The sequence below is a fragment of the Macrobrachium nipponense genome, chromosome 3 (genome assembly GCF_015104395.2).
Source record: "Macrobrachium nipponense isolate FS-2020 chromosome 3, ASM1510439v2, whole genome shotgun sequence".
NCBI classification, from domain to species: domain Eukaryota; kingdom Metazoa; phylum Arthropoda; class Malacostraca; order Decapoda; family Palaemonidae; genus Macrobrachium; species Macrobrachium nipponense.
In genome coordinates, this window is record NC_087202.1 from 27,108,737 (window position 1) to 27,126,236 (window position 17,500).

Genomic DNA, 17,500 nt, shown 5'->3' on the forward strand with positions numbered 1-17,500 from the left:
AACGTCTACCCCGACAAAATACCAGGAAACGACGAGGAAAGTAAAAGAGAGAGACAAAAGAAAAAAGCTGAATACGCTGACTCGAAATACGAAAAATTAAGGAACAAATTCTGGTCTCATCACAGTTGTTCGGATGAATTCATTAAAAAAGTTTTCCCTCGTTTCACCAGCGCGAGCTTTAATCGCAATCTTGAAAGAAGGCAAAGGCGGAGGCGCTGGGGCTAGAGAGGCATAATTTAGGAAACACCGTGACAACATTTCTGTTCTATTCACTCGGCTCCTTTACGAAACGTTGATACCGAGAAGAGCTGTGTGACACTTGCAGCTTTTTTCTCCTTCTGATGTTTCATGTGGGGAAATTCGTTGAAGTCTTGAAAACAACAAAATGGTCTTTAAAACCAGGTGCTCTTGGACCACTTTTCACTTCGTGTTGACCTTATTCATGTCTGCAGCTTTTATGCAAAACATCAAGTACTAAAATGTCAGGCTAATAATACTGCAGCATATCTTTATACCGAATAAAGTACTCTTAATTTACCTCTTTCTTACGCCTTCGTAATGAAGGGATGAATACATTTCCTTAGTCCAGAATGAAAATCAATTATTCTTCGTTCATCACGCTATGGGATGGGATATGTACTCGCTGTAAACGTACAAAACACGTAATTCGCAGTTAGTTGTGACTGACTGGAAAACAAATGATTCGAACGTTATGGAATTACATTTGTTGTTGCCAAAATCCTAACTTTCTTCACCACGAAATGAGTGTGTGGCTCGTACCATGTCCAAACTTCAAGAAACGTCAGGGTCTTACGGATAAGGTCACAGCATAAAAGGCATAAATAAATACCAATAACTCTTCACCCGATATTTTACCTAGCTCTTTGTATCTCAAATTCACGCAAATTTTTTTCTCCGTTTCTATAACCTATAACTGCTTTTTTCCACCCACAATCAAGTTATAGAATTTTCTGTAGGTATCTGTTTCCAGTGAAATCTGTAACGTCCAACTTTTATGAAGAAAGTCTTCTGTTTTTTACCTCCATCTGATATCAGAAACTTTATGGAAGGCTTATTCTGGCAAGAATGACAGCATGATCAACGAACTATCACCCAAGTTATGCAGCGTTGGATCCTGTACATTATTGTATTGGTGGCCACCTAGAAAATTAAAACACGTTTGGGATCTAAACCACTTAAACCCTTGGGGAATGGAATTTCGATAACAACCTTCCCCCCAAAAAAAACAAAAATCCTAGAAAACCGTAAAGGTAACATCGTCTGAGACCACGCCCTCAGCTGGAAAAAATGTATGATGTTATATACGCTTATGTATGTAATATGTATATATGTTTAATTTCAAAAGGAGTTTTGACACCAAATGAGTGGCGAGACAGGAAATAAATTTGGGTACTCACTTCGACTTCGCTCTCCTTATCCGATGAACCAGGTCCAGGTGGAGGATGGTCCCCTCCGTCGGGTGGTTGGAGCCCTCATGCCTGGTGTAGATCTCGACGCTGAGACTGAGCTGGCCAGTCCTGCCGGCACCATCTTCAGGAGACCTGTCTCCCCGGATTACGACCCAGCAGCGGCGTTTCCAGACCTGAACCTGGATGACAAGTGAGGAAAAAAGGAAAATGAAATTAATACGTTATCAGAACCATACGGAAAATCCAGAGTGCTAGTTTTCATTAATTTCTATTTACACGTACTACTTTGAATTTTCATTATTTTTGGAAGGGGAAGTTATTTAAGATATTTAATGGAAATACAGACATGGTTGAATTATGAGTGAAAATTATAAGAATTGTTGAAATAAACTTTTTTTTGTGTAAGAAAAAACACAAGGATCGATAATAAAATCATATACGATTTATTAGTAATCTTTCATCGATGATAAGATTATGTGTAACAGAGTACTCAAATAACTGCTAAAGAAACTAATGAAAGAGAACATATTCATGAATATGTGTGTGAAACGTTGCTATAAAAACGTTTACTCTACAGTTTTTGGGGAATGATAATAATTACGGATACATTCCACAAAGATTCACGTTTCCATATATATATATATATATATATATATATATATATATATATATATATATATATATATCATATGTATATGTATATATATCATATATACATTACACATATTGTATCGAACGCTTATGCTTTTATTAAGAAAATCACTTAAAACTCAGGAACAAAAGTATAATTCCTGTAGCATACACTATAGAGCATAACAAAATACATATACTATTCTATTTTCAATCCTGATAAGCTCCTTAATCCCCAAAAGATAGAGCAATGGAAATATTTACTGAAAAACTCTAGCACAATGCTTTTCAATCACGCATCATTGTGCATGATTCCTACAAACACAGTGCAAGAAACTGCATCATCGCAAGACGCTTTCTTAACATTCTTAATATCAAGTGTTACACTCATAACATATTGAACAGTATTAGTTTCTTTTTTAAACGGACAAATAACTAACTCCGAAAGGTGATGGTACATTATGGAAATTGCTTCATCACCAACTGTCGCGCCATTAAGTAGTGCAAAATCCACAGACAAAAACCTTTTAACATTCTGAATATCAAGTGTTACACTCATTACATATTGAACCGTCTCCTTTTTAACTTGTATATACGTAACCCCTAATGCTTTCAAAGGGAGCGGGAGCCAAGAGATAAATGGGCTAGTTATCTCCCCATCTCTTGAATATGTGTATTATGATTAGGAATATCTCGGAGACATCTAACTTTTGTATTAATATTTATTACTATTTTACTATAAAATAGTTTAACCAGATCATTGAGTTTTATTTTGGATTCGTCAGTGACAGAACAGGGTTCAGGTGTGTGTGTGTGTGTGTGTGTGTGTGTGTGTGTGTGTGTGTGTGTGTGTGTGTGTGTGTATATATATATATATATATATATATATATATATATATATATATATATATATAGATATATATATTTCGTAAAAGTTAAGTCTATATCATTTTGAAAGGGATACAGGAATATTAATTTTCAAGCCCTGACGTACCAAATGGCCAAAGCATATCTTATAATTGGCAGGACACCAAACCATGAAGCGAAGGTTGTAACCAATTAGGATTCTCCAGTATGGCAGAGTCATTGTAAATTAGTCTCAAAAACTGAAACTAAGGAGCATTTATCTCGGACTTACTACTTCTTTCGGGATACTTCTATAAGTAATATTCACTATCTGCGGACACGTATATATCTACATATTGGTATAATGCCATGATTACCTGTATAATGTATACAATTAAATATACATTCCTTCATATAGAGTATAAATATATGCCTATACTTGTATTTTATATGTAGAATGAGGGGACTGATAAGTATCAGCCATCTCTATCTACAAAACTTACTCAAGACCTTCACTGAGAGAGAGAGAGAGAGAGAGAGAGAGAGAGAGAGAGAGAGAGAGAGAGAGAGAGAGAGAGGAAACACTAAAGAAATCGTAAGTATAAACCAGGGAATGATTAATGCCTAATGTAGGTCCTAGGCTTATCAGGCCTATCTGGGCCAAGCCCCCACTTAAATGAAGAATCATCCCTCAGCTAGGAGCCGTGGCAGGTGAGTAATCGTTATGAGTAATTAATGACAACAAAGAATGGCTCGACTCTATCGTGAGATCTGTGATGGACGCCGCTAATGATGCCGATGATGGTGACGGTAATGTAGTAAACGCATTTAGGTGGTTCTCACTATGTTGGACGTCGACAGTGAAATTGATGGTGATTAGATGTTTGTCCCTTTGCCTTCTCTCTCATCATGGGTGGTGGGTAATAAATGGGAATGAAACTGCTTTTCGGCAGCAGAGTCAATGGAGATGGATGGATTAAACGGGGAAAAAATAGAGAAAAGGAAAAACGCAGAAATATATATATACTTTCTGTTTGTACATTTCTTATGCCAGAGGAGGAAATTCTGCCATAAGGCAAAAGAGAAAATTTAATATGAAAAATAGCGAATCTTTTTATTATGGAAATATTTGTTAAAAGAAGGTAACAGAAACTAGAGAGATAAACACACAAAAAATCAAAGACTGAAAAAAATTTGTGTAAAAGAATGAATTAAATATTGATGTGCCATTTCAATGCGGCTGAAAATAAGCTGTACGCAAGAAAATATCATCAACATAGAGGAGGTAGATAATCTCATATGTCAAGAGAATTACTACCAACATCAACAACAAAATTATGCCAAAAGGAAATCTATAAGATGATCTAAATCTAAGTGAATAACGAGACGACACTAATGTACATACATACATAAACCCACACCTATACTATATATATATATATATATATAGTATATATATATATATATATATATATATACATATATATATACACATACATACATATATATATATATATATATATATATATATATATATATTATATATATATATTTATATATATATATATATTATATAAAAATATTCATTACTTATATATATATTGAAGTCAATGTCATTGTCAGCAGCTATTATCTTTTATTTATTCCCTGAATCAGTCTATAATTCTTCTTTTTCTCTTGGTAAGCTTCTTAGGAATAAGGAAAATCAATTCGAGATTCTTTTCATCTAATTCTTTTTTACTAGAAAATTCAATGGAAAGAATCCCGAACGAATTATCCTTATGCCAAAGAAGCTTACCAATAGAGAAAAAGGATTATAGACTGACTGAGAGTCTAAATAAGGAGATAATAGCTGCTGAAAATGCCATTGACTTCAACAGGAATTGTGTAAGAGAGAAAATATGCCCAAATAGCATATATATATATATATATATATATATATATATATATATATATATATATATATATATATATATATACGCGCGCACACACACACACACACACACACACACATATATATATATATATATATATATATATATATATATATATAAAGTATGTATATGCAAATATATCTGAATATGAGATAAAATAGAAATATTAATGCAAACTGTCATACTAAAACCGTACACACACACACACACACACACACACACAGACATAAAGACAAAGAGATAAAGAAATACACCCACATCGGGACATATGAATGATCCCATAACTCTCTGGGGATTCAACGAGGCTGACGACCAGTTCCGGGAACGTAACAGCCCGTGGGAAACCCTCGTTTTCTGCACATGTAAACAGAGGGAGGCAAATTTACATAGAGACTAAATCGTGATTGACACTTAACCAATTCGTTCCGCTTGTTTGACTCGAAAACCCATTGACGATGCGAAGCTTTATTGTTTGTGGCGTTTGTTTGGATAATCTTCCGGGGTGTTTGACCTAGTTGGGCGTATCAAATACACTTTCATTTTTTTCTGTTTTCCTTGCTAATAATCAACCCATGGAAATGTCGTCGTACTGCAGCGGAGATAAAGCTATTGACTAACGAGAAACAGAGGAAAAAGTTAGGGCTAAAGGTGTGTTTTCGAATATTTATATATGTCTATCTTTCTATACATACATACATACATACATACATACATACATACATCATAACATGCATACTACATACATACATACACCACGTACATATATATATATATATATATATGTGTGTGTATATATATATATATGTGTGTAGTATATATATATATATATATATATATATATATATATATATATAATAAGTCGTTTTCATTAATAGCACTTTTACTTGTAAAATTCAGACAGCAATCACTGCCAGGTTCACTCTTCAACTGTTGCAACAGGCATTAACCATTGTTCTCACCAGCCTCCCATCAAAAACATTAGGCCACTCACCTCAATTTAGTGTAAACTTCACGTTCCCTGCATAATATGATCTTTAAGTTCATCAGCTATCCCAGACCATCTACCAGGACTTTCTTGGCTTCCTTCCCCTCTTCAGCACAGGAGGAATCATACGGCCATCCTCCCAACCAATCATCTTCAACCTCTCCACGTGACCGATCACCGACCTCAGAGCTCCGTACTCCAACACTGTGTAATCCATGCTCACATTTTTACAAGAGCTCCGTGTCTTTCTTCATCTCTCACCCCTTCTTGCTCCGCATGCACTCAGCAAAGTATTGGTATCAACGTCTTTCATGAATTTTCTTTATTTTTCAACCGCTGTCTACATTCCGCTTCCATAAATGATGGTTAGGTCAAACTTCCCTTCATATATCCTAACATTTACTTCCACAGACATTAATCTTCTATCATCCTAATAGCATCCATCACACTACTCCTAAAAATTCCACATATCATTAATCAGTTTGTGCAGCTTAAATCACCTACGTATATAAGTAATATATACTTTACTCCCACTATGATAATATCCAATCTCTATTAACAAGTTTTTCCTGATATGCATTTAAACACTCCACATCGTATATGTTTTTCATTTATTGTTTCAGCCACACATCTTTTTATCCTAAATCCAAACTTCTCTTTCCTTATTAACCCTTCTGTCGTCTGTATTAATATCTCAATTAATATCTTCTGTTGTCTGTTTTAATATAAATTAAAATCTTACCATAACCATTCCCCATTATACCTGACAACGTTAGCCCACCTCTTACGGACTGAGACAACAGAACAACGATTTCTCTTATCCATTACTTTGGAACCTTACTGGGATCAGTATAATTTTAATAATACCTGGTGCATTTCTATTCTTTAAACTTTTCATTCTTTTATCTTATTGTCACTTACACTTACTTTCACCAATTTACAGTAATCCTTTTCACTCTCCCTGTTATCTGTATTAAAAAACGAATCACAATACTTACCCCATTAGCAATGGACTGCATTCCCTTAAGACAGCATAATTTCATTTCTATCTTATTATATTCTATGGGCCATTTACTCATCAAACTTTCTCTTTGCCCTGACTTGTAAAAGTACAACTTAGGTTCTCAAAGTACTTTCTCATCTCCCCTTAAAATTAATTATCCAGCCATGAGTCCTTTAATCACACAATCCTTCACCTGTCCTGTATCCGTACTCCAAACACTCTCATTTTTTCCTTCAATTACTTTCTTATTTCATTATCCAACAATCTCATTTTTTTCCTTTAATAACTTTCTTATTTCATCATAAAATACGTGCACACCCGCAACTACTCTCCGTTGAGTCAGACCCTCAGCCTTGAATATGGCATACTTTAACTCTACCTCATTTTTCATTCATCTCACCTTGAGCTACGTTCAATGAATCTTATCAAGCTCCACTATAGGAATAGGCAAGTTCTAAATTTTTCTTCTCCAACTAAAACTACCTGCTTTAATCAGGTCATTAATGATCTATATACATTCAGAAAAAAATTCCTCTTTCGAACAACATATCTACCAACTGACTCATATCTGACTCTCTCTGGACTAATAAACAATCCAACAAAACTTCCATTATGTAACTATCAATATTCTTCTTTGAAACCAGGCATTCCCACAGGACACAGAAATACAACTCAGAACACTTCACCAGTTGACATTCTCCGTTTTAGTCACCAAAAAACTATTCTCAGTAAATCAATACGACAGGGAGGGATAAACTTCAGGCCCAGAATATCATCTGGTGTTGACAGATACATGTATGCATAAGATGTAATGTTATTCTTTTCTCTCCGGGCGTTACTGGTCTCTTTTGATTGTCGCTTCAAAAGTGTGCAGGAAAAAAAGTCATGGTTTTTCCAATATTGGAAAAATGCCCAGATAATATTGACTTTCATCAAAAAAGCACATAATCACCTCTAAACAGAATCCTGAGAATACACAGCTCACAGGATTACTCTTTTTCTTCTACTTCAGTTTTCGTTGAATGAAGCGTGTGGAGAGTTTCCCTTTAGAGAAAAGTCTAAGATATGTTTCAGATTTTCAAGTCAATCCATTTCCAAGCCTTTCTTTTTCTTTAAGGTTCGACTTTCATCTGTCTTTATACCTGACAGATGCGAAGGAGCCAAAGAGGAATAGACACTTCTGCTCACCTCTAGAGAAAAAGAACCAGGGAAGAAACTTCTGGCTAGGATTATCTGCGAAAAATCCATTTTGTATGTATGAAAATTTATGCATACATACTTAAATATACATATAAACGTTACAGATATATATGAATATACATACATATATATATATATATATATATATATATATATATATATATAAAATCTCTCTCTCTCATATATATATATATATATATATATATATATATATATATATATATATAGTATATGTATATAAATATATATATATATATATATATATATATATATATATATAATATATATATATATATATATATATATATATATATATATATATATATATATGTATATATATGAGAGAGAGGGGAAAGAAGTGCCAGCCATACGTACTTATTTATTAAAACTTTAAGAGAAAAAGACATGAAAAATGAAAAAATAAAGATTGGAAAGAAATGATAAACTAAAATCATACCTAAAGTAAAGCGACGAGGAGGACTTAGAGAAGGGTCACTGAAAATGCCTTTGACAGAGGGGGATAGGAAACCACATCACTTTCTGGCTCAGAAACTGTATCCTTGTCTGGAGTAAGATAAATAATAATCTGTAGATCAGAAAATACTTGCGTGATTGAGGCCGAATCACCTGAATCACAGACAGTCTCTTCGTCTCAACTTGAGAAATCCCCTCCTCGGATCAGGAGCCCATAAAAAGCACTCCCATCTGGAGTTAATCCCATGTCTTTTCCAGATTTGTCCATTAGCTTTGTTTGTAATAGGCATAGTCTCTATTTGAACTTTGCCGTAAACAAGTACGGTTGACTCGTTGGTATTGTGTAAAATATTCTTTTCCTAGCCATACGTATTATCGTAAGCTTGAACAAATAACATCAATTTAATACATTGAAATGAACAGACAAGAATAAAATTGTACAATATATTTACAGATGTTTAAGGCAAGTCCAATTTTGTGCCTATAATATAGTAATATATTAAAGCATCCATAAATACTGCTGTCCGAAGAACAAATGAAGGTGAATAAGATTCATGAATTGAAAAGGTAAGCTACCTTTTTATAATTACCTACTGCAAGGATTTCATAGCAAGAATAATAAGTAAAAAAATATTAGTGAACGTAAAAGGACTGAAGAGATCAAGATAAAGGAGCAAGAAAAGACTAAAAACACGCACTTGCAATTCCTGGGAAAAAAAGGAGGAAAAAGAAGAGCTGAGGGTGCGGGGGCGGGGGCAGGAGAGGGTTGGGGTGGGGGTGAAGTTGAAGGTGGCGAGGGAGAAGAGGGGGGGATGGGGGGTTGTTGGAGATTCATAGCGCTGGATGCTGATGATGTAGCTTTCCGCAGTTCCCCAAGATAAGATGATTTAGCATCTCGTCTTGAGATGGTAGAAGATTCTCTCTCTCTCTCTCTCTCTCTCTCTCTCTCTCTCTCTCTCTCTCTCTCTCTCTCTCTCTTCTCTCTCTCGCTCCTCTCCTCTCTCTCTCTCCTCATCTCTCTCTCTCTCTCTTCTCTCTCTACATTTCTGTCTTCTTGACAGTATAAACATGTTTGAGCACCAGCACATATATACGCAAGCACATATCACACTCATCTTTCCTACGCAAAAAGACCGAGACATGATTATCGCAAAAGACTGTGTAGACAAAGGACGTACCTGGTGACTGTTTATCCGACTCTGGAATCATTATCATAATCATAATTAATTATGTTACTGTCATTCTTTGCATCACAATATACCGCTCTTTTGTTTTTTCAAGTCAACAATACTTAGGTTGGAAACGAGATGCTTTTTAGTAATGTTTTTCCACCTCTAATGATTTAACCCCCACTAAAGATTAACAGTTCACTAAGATGTACTCTTTGGGAGCATATCTTTGGGAGCATATCTTTGGGAGCATATCTTAGGGAGGATATATCTGAAACCAACTTCATTCAGTAGTACCGTGCTCCCAGAAAATATATTTCCAGTAATGCAATATCTGCGTGGTTTAATAAAAATAAAAAGGCTGTTATGAAGACACAGATCACGTGGTGAGTATAATCCTGCACCGATCCCAGAATTTTAAGGTCACTTATATATATTTTATTCTTATATACATTATAACAAAACTTTGGTCGTGGTTCATTCATGTCCTTTTTGCTTTGCTCAAGTCATCCCGACTGAGCTAAAGAAATCCCGGCAGTTCAGGTTCCTAATAGTTATTGACCTAATGAAACTGTTGATAACAGTAAGTTCATATTGGTGGTTTATATATACATTATATATATATTATAACATGCCACGCTATACAAGTGTCGCCAGATTACCAAAACTATATATCGAGGATATCATCTACGCATTTATGATAAATAACAGACAGCAGAAATGTTGGGATCAAGACGAATCTTTCATCGAAATGGTTAATATCATTGTCCTTTGAGAATTGGGTAACATTTCACTTAATTAAAATTATTTTGTTCCTTGAATGAACTGCTTCAAGCTACTAGGAATGAAGTGAGCTGGTCTGTCCTTAGTGAACATTCTTGCACACTTGTACATGGATAATCTCATAATCATGGCTATCGTAATGTCTGCCGGTAAAACCACCACTCAATATGAACTTACTGTTATCAACAGTTTCATTAAGTCAATGACTATTAGTAACCTGAATGGCCGGTTTTTTTTTTTTAGCTCAGTCGGGATGACTCGGCCAAAGCAAAATGGACATGATTGAACCACGACCAAAGTTTTGTTATGACGGAACGGTAACTTGTCACAAAAAGCACGACTGAATCTCTGCATATAAAGCAAAATCATTCACGACCAAAACACGAATAGGAGCTGGCTCTTTCCCATGCAGAGTGACCAAAACTTTGTTACTTTTTATTGCCATTGCCGCGTTTCAGTGTGAGATATACTAACTACGTTATACTTCTTCGTAGGTGAAAAGGGCCAGTCAGTTTTCAGATAGTTTAGTTTTGTGGAGTGAATGGATTGAATTGAATATAAAATTTAGGCCAAAGAGCCGAGCACTGGGACCTATGAGGTCACTCAGCGCTGGAAAGGAAATTGAGAGAGTTGGTAGGTCTTACGGGTGTAACAGGAGAAAAACCATTGTTAGGAGAGAGAGTGTAGCGAGATGGAAGAAAGATAGTATGAATGAAGGTACAGAAAAAGGAACGAAAGGAATTGCAGCTAGGGGCTAAAGGGACGCTGCCAAGTACACTGCATGAAGTTCACTGACGGCACTACCCAATTACGGAGATGTGGAACAACCATCTTGATGTGGAATGCATGGAGGCTTCAATACGGAATTGCGGATGCGCAAGGAAGGACGAGGAAAAGGAATACCTAATGACTGTCACTGTAGTGGGTTCGACACACTGCTAATGAGCTTTCTGTGTAATTATGTGAAGTGAATCATGTTGACGCAGTTTTCTGCTCAGATATTTGAATATCTGTGGCAATGGTATATATATACATATATATATATATATATATATATATATATATTATATATATATATATAATATATATATATATATGTATATATATAATATATATATATATATATATATATATTTGTATGTGTATATATATACACATATATAATCACTCTAAGAAAGTAAGAACGATGTAACTAGCTTAGTCTAATAACTCCCCAAACGAATTTCCTGGTGCACGCATGAGACAAAGTTAAAATAAGACGAGCTATTTACATTTTTGTGTCTTATGGGTCCGACATAAATAAAGAGGCCATCCTGTAGGCCACTGGGCACAAATTCTCGCTGATGTAGGGGAAAACTGTCGTAAAATAACATTATATAACACAGCTGGAAATATATGATGTGGTTTCTGGGGGAAACGGTCATCTGTCATGCTTAATATGCAAAGATGTTCATCATATAAAACAAATGGTAACAAGAATAAACGTTGTAAGCACAGTGCGTTTTAACCGTTTTGCTCTTCGGCTGCTTTATTCTGATAGACTTATTAAGTTATTTAAAATTTTAGAAGGGAAATAGACGAATTAGATTAATGCAAATATAATGGGATCACAGAAGAATTTTTTATGTATTTTATGTGCGTATCTTTATGTGTGTATATATCTTCATACATACATGTGTATATATATATATATATATATATATATATATATATATATATATTATATAATATTATTATATGAGAGGAAAAAAAGACCTGCATAAAGGCTAAACTACTGACTAGTTGCTGCTGCAGCTGTGCTGAGCCTTTTGTGTTGGTGCATGGAACGGCTGATGTGTAAAGTTTTTTTTTGCAGAAGGTGTCTTCGTTTATTCAGCACCTGAAGGGAAGACCTGGTTGTATAACTCATATTCCGTTTTTCTCCTCAAACCATAGGTTATGGAGGGAACGCTTTATTGGTGATATTATATATATATATATATATATATATATATATATATATATATATGTATGTATGTGTATATGTGTGTATGTGTGTACGTATACACACATTTATATTAACGTTAAGCACAACGGTCACTACTACATTCATACTTCAAATTCTGAATGGTGGATGATCCCCTATGCAGAAAACTTCCACAATACTAGCAGCTTTATACACTTACACAAAATTCATGAGAATGACATCAGATACCCCTACACACCGTGCGATATTCACAACTTGTATACCATAGACTTTTCTGTCAAATACCTCTTTTACACCATTTATCCCATCTTTTCACAGTCTTCCTATTTTCTTCATTGTCTATATTTTCCGATTAGTCATCAACTTATAGTTCCTCACTCTTCCATGAGCCCAACTCATCTCTAAAACTCTGATTCATCATTTCGTAAACGTTTACCTTTTTGCTTTATCAGGTTTACGTATCTCCATGTTTCTTGTCAGATATAGTAGGCAAGGAGCTCTTCTCAGGCGCTTCAATTTCCTTTCATTCATTGGTATTCAACAACCTCACTTGATTTCTGCAATAAAGAGGTGCTTCAGTAATGCTTTCATACATTCCAGAGACACTAAAAGTACCTTCACAAACTCCCAGTCATTTGCACACTCCCAAACTGCCTTTCTTGCTATATCTGTTCTATGAGAAGCCTCCTCTCTCATCTTACCGTCATGCGAAATATTGACCTCCTACTATCTATATAAAACAACCGCTTCCAGTATCATACCATCTACATAATCCTTCATTTGTCTATCTCGCTGGTTCGCACTTACGTTCATAACCTTACTCTAGCTCAAATTTACCGTAAGCTTTCTCCTCTAGCAAATCCTTCCTCTTGTACCATCTTGTTTAGCTTCTCTTCAATATTCAAAGTACGTGATGCATCATCTGGAAACATCAACAATTCTAATCTCGTGTCAACACTAATTTTCTATACTACGACCTTGCACCGACATTTCCACTCCTTTCTCTGGGCTCATGCAGCATTCCTCAACTAAAGATAAGGAGCAATCATCAAACCAAAACCCGCCCTTGCCTCAGATCCGCTTTTGACCAAATCACTCACCTACCCTTTTACTTATTCTATGAATTTTAATACCCCATAGCAATTACCTTCTATATTGCATATACTTAAGTACTGCTTCATTGCCTATATCACTTCTTTCATGAGTATTTTCTATGTTCGCCTATGCCATATGTACCTTAGCTTTCCATCTCCTTACATTACAGTTGCATAAAAACTGACCCGCGAACCCTACTCCTTGTCTAGGCACACTATGATCTTCTGTCTATCATTTTCCCTTTGTTTTCAATCAAAATCTGACACTAACTTGATAAGGTATTTGAAGTAATATTATGTACCTTTAATTCTTATAGTCGCCGTTATAACCTTTATCAAATTTATACAGCGGAACAGTTATTCCTTCGAGATCTTTTCCCTCATCCAGACATACCATAAGATCCCTAGTCACCCAGTCAGTCACACTATTAATACAGTAACATCCATGTAGAAGCCATACATATATACTGCATACATATTTCTCATGATGTACAGAACAAGAAAGCTGGAATCCATGAAAAGATTGTTTAGCTGACTCTCCATTAGCAAAGTGTAGATATTAACAAAAAATCAAAGAAAAATAGGTTGAAACCACTGAGATGGATTTTCATTCTGTTATATGTGGAGAAAAATAATGTGAAGGAGAGGTGTGTTGGTGAAAAACCGCACATAAATCGGAAGCACTGGGAGAAAGGATGACAGCGAGACACATAAAGTGCCCGACCTAAATATTCAGGAAGCGAGATAATGCGTGAAAGTTAGAGGTGAATGACGTTGTGTCTGGAGGGATGCTGGATGCATAGTTAATGACACTTGCATGTTGGAATATGATGAGGCTTGTGATACAGAAGGCTTCTGCACAAGATACTTAACATTTGAAGTTTGTGTGGCAGGTAACTATATTCCTGCTTTTTCTCCCTTATATAAGTTTGCACTATATACATGCATAAGTTTTATATATATATTATATATATATATATATATATATATATATATATATATATATATATATATATATACTTTTATATTCGGATCAGGAATAGCAAATGACCCTTGGATCAAGAAGGTACTGAGAGGAATAACCACTAGATAAAATGAATATCCCTAAAGACAGAACTGGTAATAAACCTTCACAGTGAGAATGAGTAAGGATGGCTAAGCAAACAAGTGCTTTTGTTCTAAGTCAAAGCAAACTTTAAGAGAAAATAAATATGAATGGGAGGCTGTCATTTACTTACTCATTTAATCTTCCTACGCTAATCCAAGGATGTGTAGATGAATATGTAAGAAAGAGCAAAGTATCAGTCAGTATTTACCGTACTGTGATGTATCCTAACCATCGCTTCGCATGGGAGAAAACTGTAAAGCTTTTCATCATCCACAATGTGAGCACGTTTCCGCAGAACAAGCTTTCAGGCAGCGACTTAAAGTGAACGCTTCCTCTAAACAGAAGGTATAATGTGAAAAAAAAATAAAGTACATATCCTTTTACTCAATATCATAAGCATGTCGGGGGAAATAAATATTACAGGGATGGTTACCGAAAATGATTCATAAATACCGAAATGAAAGATTAATATTAACAATAATATGGCAATTTAGACTGATATACAGCAAGAAAGTTGCAATCAATCAACGTGAAAGGGAAAAGTCTATTCTAAACTACAAAGGTTTATAATTATAAAAGAATAAACTAGGAAGGAGATCTAAAGACTCTTTAAGACTAAATGTAAATAAGATTAACAGTGCTTGGTTAATGACTGTTAAGGTATACTATAAGAGTTATTATAAAATGCATAGACTAAAAGATACTACAGTTTTAACAAATGTCATTTATGAATAAGGAGTTCACGCAAGTCATCAGTGATGAGAAACACTAGGGACGGTTTTTTTTTTTTTTTTTTTTATAAAAATAATATAAACTACTATACTAATAAATCATAACCGAAAATGAAAACTACCTTTCTTTGCATTTTCCAACTTCATGCAGACTGGAGGGGAAAATCCTACTGTGCATAATAAATGTGTCAAAAACTAATGAAACAGGATTTGGCCAGAAGGATGGCTGGGGTGTCCCCGGGAGTTGGGGTGACGGGGGAAGAGGAACTCTTCATTACTGTGCCTTTGCTGTAAAATAATCTTTCCCACTCGAAAATCTGAGAAAGAAAACAAGTGGTTTTCCGGCAAATAGTGGAAAGGGGGAGGGGGGGAGGTGGAGGGAGGTGAAATTTCAATTTTACAACGGGGTTGTGGGAGGAAGGAGAGAAAGTGGAATTCTAAAATATATAATTGTAAAAAGGAGACGACTCTCCCATGCGACCTACAAATATGACAGTAAAGGGGGTCAACTTTCGTCTGGACATACCTTCGCCTGGATTATGTTGGGGGGAGTTTTGGGGGAGGGAAAAATTTCGAATTATTAATTTTATATAAAGTTCAATAAACAGGGGAAATATTAATGCAATGTTAAAATTGAATAAATAACAGAGATCTTTCAGGGGCAGAGAAACTGGTTAGCTGAATCTTGAAGATATTAATAAAATTTACGATTCATATAGAAAAATGTCCTTCTAACAGAGGTCTTTCAATAACACATTGTTTTTTACATGTTTTATCTTACAGAAAAAAATTGAATGTATCACTTTTTCATCTTGATAATATTAATCAAGTTAGCTCAGTGATTTGGAAAAAGCAATGACTCGTGTTTATATATATCATATTATATAATATATCTTTACTTAAATAGTATTATATATATTAACTAATATAACAATTGATAATTACATCCGTTTCATATTCTCTCTCTCTCTCTCTCTCTCTCTCTCTCTCTCTCTCTCTCTCTCATATATATATATATATATATATATATATATATATATATATATATATATTATATATATATATATATATGAGAGAGAGAGAGAGAGAGAGAGAATAATGAAACAGGATGTAATTATCAATTGGGCAACGTTACGAAAGAAAGAAGACAATGAACGAAAGAAAAACAACGAGCAATCATCTGAACACGAAATCATATATTACATTTTTTAAAATCATTCGTAACCTCAAATGGTCACACCATCTATCAGCTACTAATTATAATTGATCAAATCAATTTTATTCACCATGACAGGTGATTATTATTACTCTTAATTACCATTGATAACATATACATTTGCATATTGGAAAAAAAAGTGATACATTCCAGTAAAGTTTGAGTAATGACTGTATATATCTGGCACTGAGTTGCTCATTCATAAACAGTGGCAACATATTTGCAGCGCCCTCTTAAAATAAGTAAATATAAATGCTTAAACCTAATAAAACAATTATGACTACGGGACTACTACGCCAAGATAGTGAGAAAGGCAATATATACCAAATCTACGAATTCTACGAGAAGTAAATAGGTTTAGTGAACCAGTGAACCGAACAGATACAAGAATGACAGAAGCTATAAACTTGGAGAGACGTGAGGAGCTTCAATCTACCAGTCGATATGTACTGGTATGATGGGGTTGGCAGAGACAGTTTCTGAAGAGGCAGAGGAACGAAAGTATGTCTCAGTCCCAAGTTTAGTAGATTATGACTTGAAGTTTTTACGACAACACAAAGAGAGTGGAGATTCTGTTCGTTCTGAGTACAGATTCCCTCATCGCCTGGGTTGTCAGTTATTCAGTTTACACTTCTGGTAAATAAGTACACAAATATGTTAATATAGATACAGGGATGTGTACACATGGGCAGAAGTGCTTATTGTTTGTCTATCAGTATACACATACATTTTAGACACACACACACACACACACACACACACACACACACACACAAACATATATAATATATATATATATATATATATATATATATATATATATATATATATATATATATATAATATATATAGTACATATCAATTTTTATCACCTCCCAGTGACATTGTATATACCAACATTAAGCTACAAATGTCGTTTAAAGCACAGAAG

The 17,500-nt window shown here is 34.6% G+C and overlaps 1 protein-coding gene across 7 annotated transcripts in view; it reads right to left on the reverse strand.

Moving 5' to 3' along the window:
- Window positions 1-17,500, reverse strand: part of LOC135221669 (uncharacterized) — a 488,794-nt gene that overhangs the window by 79,314 nt on the left and 391,980 nt on the right. For all 7 annotated transcript variants that reach the window (XM_064259381.1, XM_064259378.1, XM_064259377.1 and 4 more), the window contains one exon: window positions 1,419-1,609. In XM_064259381.1, the coding sequence (XP_064115451.1) occupies window positions 1,419-1,609 (191 nt within the window). The remainder of the gene's footprint in view (window positions 1-1,418; window positions 1,610-17,500) is intronic.